Below are 6074 nucleotides of genomic sequence, written 5' to 3' on the forward strand. Positions count from 1 at the left end.
CAATTAACATAAAGTAAAATAATAAACACAACACATGTCGTGCAATCCTAACCACTTTTTCCTCATACGCTTTGTTGTTTAAAGCAGTTTGAGATGAAAGAGGAGAGAAACAAAGTGTCCTTTCACCAATGGATCAGAGATGTCATGCTCAAAATGTGCACACGTCGGTTACAAGCAAAGTTTGAAAGTCAACAAGAAGCTGTAGCATCCAGTGACGAAAAAAAGAGATTGGTTCTTTTCTCCTGTCCCATGTAAATCTATTCCAATTCCAAGCGGCGACTCTCAGTTCCAAATACGCATCCGCGCTCCGCGCCGACACTCCTCTCTCCTCATCCTCAGCAGCCATCCATCCAGCCGCACCAACGCAGACTGTCCAACAGCAACAATCGTGTGGCCGAATGTGGAGCAGCTTCGCATCGACGCACATCACTGGACGCGAGGAAGTCTTCAAAGTCGATACGTTCCGGCGTGTTGGGTGGACACGAAACATGCGAAAAAACACAAATGAGCTCCCCTGCTGTACAGCCGTTTGCAGGACCCACCAGTGAAAGCATTCAATATCCCAAACCACCATACTCTGAATATTGCCTGGGTCACAATGACGATTATTGTTTTTTCAAGTTGGGACGAGCGGCATACACAGATTTGATGGAGCTCTGCGGTGCAATCGCCTTGCTCGCACTTTAGGGAATCCTCTCCCTGAGTCGCTGACCACCACCGCTGGGGTGAACCAACATCCAGTGGCATCCCGTGAGCAGAACCCTCCTCACCCGTCTCGTTATCATGGAAAACCCCAGCAATCCGGTCAATTTATTCATCACCACGCTCTCATCTTTGACCAACGACACTCCACTTATTTCCAAGATTCCTAAAATCCTGTTTGTTAGGAGTCTGTTGATTGTCCAGGCTAGTTCTTGGGCTGTTGCTGTGACCAATGCACACCCGGAAATCCTGTCTTCTTTCTCAGACTCAACTCTTCAGTTCAAAATGAACTGGCGGTTCATGATGACATCACTCACCTGGAGGAACTCATGAGTTTGACCATTCGCCTGAACAACCGACTCCAGGAAAGATGCCGGGAACAGGAAACTTAAGGCCCTCGTACGACGTCTGAGACCCTGCGCCGCGACCAAGCTTCCAAGAAGCCACAATGGAAAGCCAACCGTGCGCTTGTCATCTTAGTGAAGGAACCGATGAAGCTGGCAGGTGGTCAGCAACTTCCTAAGGAGCGACAGTGGATAACAGAAACTAGTGCCTCACTGGTTAAGAATCTCACCGCACGTCACCGGTTGCTACCAAACGATGTGGATGTTTGACTTTCTGGCTGTGCTTTTATGAATTCTTGAAAATGCATCTGTTATCGGCATGCCTCGGCTCCCACTTCTCCTTCTTCTTAACCATGGTTCTGGTTCCTTGGGAATTCGGCGCGACAGCTCTTTAGCACGAGTCATCTCGCTTGTTCACCTTTTGCATTTTTGCACACCGCACTCCAAACTAGTTTTTCACCCTGATGTCGCTTTCTCTTCATTGGCAGTCACTGTATTGATCGCTGGTAAAATACGAGCAAAGTCGGGAGTAAACTAAACAAAACCAAGAGTAGCATCTGGGGCTCTTTTTTTTCCACGACAAAGTTGTGGATACAAAGTATTGATTGCCGTGTCAAAGTAAGGCTTTATTGATTACTAACAGGCACATACTGGCTTCATTTCGCACATTCTCTTGTCATTTAAACGTTCTTTTCATTTCATTTTCAATACAAATGACCAAACCCCCTCTGAAAAACTTGTTAAAACAAACTACATTTAATAAAACAACTCCAAGCCAAATAAAAAGTAACTATAATGAAGAATCCAAATGTATTATAACCCCGATGAGAATGCTAGATTTTCTATAACAAGAAACTTTTCAATGCAGTCAAGGAAAAGAAAAGTTCAGCAGCCCAAGATCAAGGTACATCAAATACAATCGGCCTGATGAAGCCTGCTCAGATGGGATGTGAACATTTCATTGATTATTGTTCATCTTATCAACACACTTATGATTCTGAATCTGATACTTCCAGGATAATCTTTGGCCACAAAATGAGCAAGCAAAGGGTTTCTCACCGGTGTGAGTTCTTGTGTGCCTTTTTAAGCTTCCCTTGTGAGAAAAGCTTTGGCCACAGTCTGAACAGGTAAACGGTTTCTCTTTAGTGTGGATTCTGACGTGCTTTGTTAATGTTCCCTTCTCAGAGAATCTTTGGCCACAATCTGAACAGGCAAAAGGTTTCTCACCAGTGTGGGTTCGTACATGTTTTTTTAAATTGACCTTCTGAGAGAATCTTTGGCCACAATCTGAACAGGAAAAAGGTCTCTCATCAGTGTGGATTCTTGTGTGCTTTGTTAAGTCTCCCTTCTGAAAGAACCTTTTGTCACAAACTGAGCAGTAAAAAGGTTTTTCACCAGTGTGGGTTCTTGTGTGCTTTATAAACTCTCTCTTCTGGGAGAATATTTGACCACAAACTGAGCACGAAAAAGGTTTCTCAGCAGTGTGTACACTTGTATGACGTTTTAAGTGTTGCCTCTGAGAAAATCTTTGGCTACAAAGTGAGCATGAAAAAGGTTTCTCAGCAGTGTGTGTTCTTGTGTGATTTACTAATGTTCCTTTATGAGAGAATTTTCGGCCACAGTCTGAGCAGGAAAAACGCTTCTCACCAGTGCGCGTTCTTATGTGACTTTTTAAGTTTCTCTGACGAGACAATTTCCGGCCACAGTCTGAAGGGGTTAACGGTTTCTCACGGGTGTGAGTTCTGGTGTGTAATTTCAAAGCATTCTTATCAGCAAACTTTTTCTCACACCAAGGACATTTCCAGGGTTTGTTGTCAGTGTGACATGTGAGATCACCATCAGACTTTTTATTTTCATCGGCAGCATTTGACGAGATGTCACTATCTGACAGTGGAGCGATGAGGCCGTCTGCTTGTGATGCTCCATGGTGGTCACAATCACCTTTTATTGTCATGCGCTGACACGAGCTGCTGCTTGGAGGCTCCGCCCCATTTTGATCTTCATCTAAACTCTTTGAAGGGACACAAGTCATTGGCAACTTGCTGATATCCTCCTCCTCCTTTTCTTTGATATCGGGCGGATTACCCACCTCCACTTTGGTGTCAGGGTGCTCAAGCTCCTCCTCTTTTTTCATGTAAGGGGCCTGTTGCTCCTCTTCCTCTTTAAAGTAGAAGACCTCCTTTTTCTCCTCTTCCTCTTTAAAGTGGGAGGGCTCTGCATCCAGACGCTCAGGACAAGCATCTTTGCTGAAGTCTGAAAGACACGAGAAGACCAACACACATAATGATGTATTATTACACAGAGTACAGTGTTAACAAGGTTGCCAAATTTGATTGCAGGATTTCTCCTGCGTTCAAAATGGCGTGGCGGCCGCCTCCAGCTCATTTTCTGCCACCCCCAGCCAAACTGATTGATCTCGCTCAACACAATGCAAAGCTCCAGCTGTGCTGAATGAGCGCTTGATGTCCTTCTGCAGCAGCGATGTATTTTAACTGCTGTTTCAGGGTTGCACGACTATGGAGGCGCGATGTCAACAGCAGTGCACCGGAATGACCTGAAGCAACTACAGAAGACACAGATAGAATCGTGGTTGAACGCCCCGCTAGTCGGTATGGTTGGCATCCTGATTTTTCCTGGTGGGTGGCACAAAGAGGTAAAAAATGTGTTTTTTGCATTCAAGCATGTTGTGTTTATTGAAATAAAAGTTTACAATTTGGAACATCACAACGGAAAGACCTTGTGTATGTGATTGAAACTTTTTTTTCCTCTTTTTATATCGTCTCAAAAACACATGAGCCAATGGCTTTGACAAGAAGTGGCTCAAGTATGGGTCAGGCACACTGAGGAAGGCATTCACAGTTATTTATGCCAAAAAGCACTGTGCCCCAAAACAACAGGCGATTGCTGCCACCCAAGTGAGACAACTATTCACCAACTACACGTGAATGCAACCAAAATGTCTGAGTGGATAAAATAAGGCTCCAAAGTCATTAAAAATAGTGCCTTCCTTCCAGCTACAGGATGGTGTGAGTGTGTCCAATGAGGCTGACATTTAACGGTCAACGAAATGTGTTTGTTCGTTCACTATTGACTGAAAAACATGTGTCGGGCATCTGCTGTGTTGAAGAAAAAGTTGATTTTTCCATGACGTGTCTGTTGTGAGGATCTACAAAGGGCGCAGAAATCGTTTAAGTAATCCAGTCAAACCTCGGTTTTCGAACGTCTCTTTTCTCGACCAAATAGATTTTCGACCAAAATTTTTGAGTTTTTTTTATGCCTCGGATTACGACCGAAAATCGGTTCTCGACCAAACTAAGCAAACCTGAATACGTCACTCGACTCCCCTCGGCTTCCGGTTCTTGACCAAACTGAGCGCACTTGAATGCGCCACTCGACTCCTCTAGACTTCCTTACACGAGGAAGTGACGCTTCCTCGGGTAGATGAAGAAATGACAGATCCATTGTGAGCAGACGTGTTCAACAAAGATAGAAAAAAGAGCGTCCATTGTGTTCAATAACGATAAAAAAAACAAACGTGTTTGTTGAGATCTCCGCAAATTGGACTGTTATTTCTGCATGGCACCAAAGAAAGCAAGTGGAAGTCGTAAAGCTGGTGAAAAAAAGAGGAAAATACTGCGCAAAACTATTGAATTTAAGAACGATTTCATCGTGAAACATGAATCAGGTGTGCGTGCGTCTGTGTTGGCGAAGGAGTTCGGCATGCCAAAATCAGCAGCATCCTAAAAAAGAAAGACCATCTTAAAGTCAATGATGTGGCTAAAGGATCTCGTGTGTTTTGGGTCGAAAACCGAGGTTTGACTGTAAATGGACATCAATCTCTCCGAACTGGCCCTTGCAACATCTGCACGTATGAAAGTATGAAAAATAGTGGCAGCTGGCTTGTCCACTCTCGACAGAAAACGCAGCTTTCTGCTATGAAAATGGTTAATAATGACAGGAAAAAAGTACTTCCCCGATTATGGAGTCATAACGAGAAGTGACCAAACCTGCTCTGCGTGAGCCAAATCGACACTTCTTGAAAACACCGCCGCTCTCCTCTTTTGCCCCACAAAGTTGCTCCTCGTTCTCTGCTGTTCTTCTTGGGCGCATTTTCAAAGAAAATCACAACACTTTACGTCCACACTTGACCTATGCTTCGCGACGAAGAGGCTAGCAAACCAGGTTAAGTAAACTCAACTCGGTCCAGTTGCTTGCGATAATGATGTTATTGTCTAATAAAGTAACTATGTTTGTTCTGCGTCAAGGCTAAAGTATATTGAGCTTTAATTCGACAAAAAAGGGGGGTTAGAGTTCTCTATTTTGACTATTATTATGATTATTTTAAACTGAAGCGGTCGAGTCGTTCGGCATGCGGAGATACAGCTACAGCAAGCGAACAACCATGTACGGACACAATTCGGACAAAAATTCTGGAAGCGGAAGAATCGCCTTGTAATGGGAATTACAGTATACAAAACCTTAATTTTTTTAAACGTTTGAATGGTTGAAGGTTAAGTGTATTTTAAATGTGATCGGTCCTCATTCAAGTTATTTTGCCGTGCTGCGATATGTGAGGTTAAATAACCATATCCCAGTTCCCAAGAAATCGGCAACATCGGAACTGAACGACTATAGGCCTGTCGCCCTGACGTCTGTGGTCATGAAGTCCTTTGAACGCCTTGTGCTGAACCACCTAAAGAACGTCACCGGACCCCTGCTGGACCCTCTCCAGTTTGCCTACCGGGCAAACAGGTCTGTGGAAGACGCAGTCAACATAGGTCTGCACTACATCCTCGAGCAACTCGACAGCACAGGGACCTATGCAAGGATTCTGTTTGTGGATTTCAGCTCTGCGTTCAACACCATCATCCCGGAACTCCTCACCCCCAAACTTCTCCACCTCGGTGTGTCCCCTACGATCTGCCAGTGGATCCTCAGCTTCCTGACGGGACGGACACAACAGGTGAGACTGGGAGCAACAACATCATCAATACGCACCACCAGCACTGGAGCCCCACAGGGATGTGT

The 6074-nt window shown here is 44.6% G+C and overlaps 1 protein-coding gene across 2 annotated transcripts; it reads right to left on the reverse strand.

The window, feature by feature from the left end:
* Positions 1-1907: 1907 nt before the first annotated feature.
* On the reverse strand, positions 1908-5156 carry LOC147185892 (uncharacterized). 2 transcript variants are annotated; one of them, XM_086102950.1, is made up of 3 exons: positions 5054-5156; positions 2768-3299; positions 1908-2704 (listed from the first exon to the last, which is right to left on the reverse strand). In XM_086102950.1, exons 1-3 carry the CDS (start codon positions 5154-5156, stop codon positions 2005-2007), a joined length of 1335 nt encoding a protein of 444 aa, XP_085959076.1. In that variant the 3' UTR covers positions 1908-2004. The 2 variants fall into 2 exon arrangements, with proteins under 2 accessions (XP_085959076.1, XP_085959075.1); XM_086102949.1 differs by having other exon boundaries at positions 1908-3299.
* Between the last annotated feature and the right edge of the window lie 918 nt (positions 5157-6074).

The sequence above is a fragment of the Hippocampus guttulatus genome, chromosome 22, assembly GCF_054856545.1.
Source record: "Hippocampus guttulatus isolate MCC_2025c chromosome 22, RoL_Hgut_1.0, whole genome shotgun sequence".
Classification (NCBI taxonomy): Eukaryota; Metazoa; Chordata; class Actinopteri; order Syngnathiformes; family Syngnathidae; genus Hippocampus; species Hippocampus guttulatus.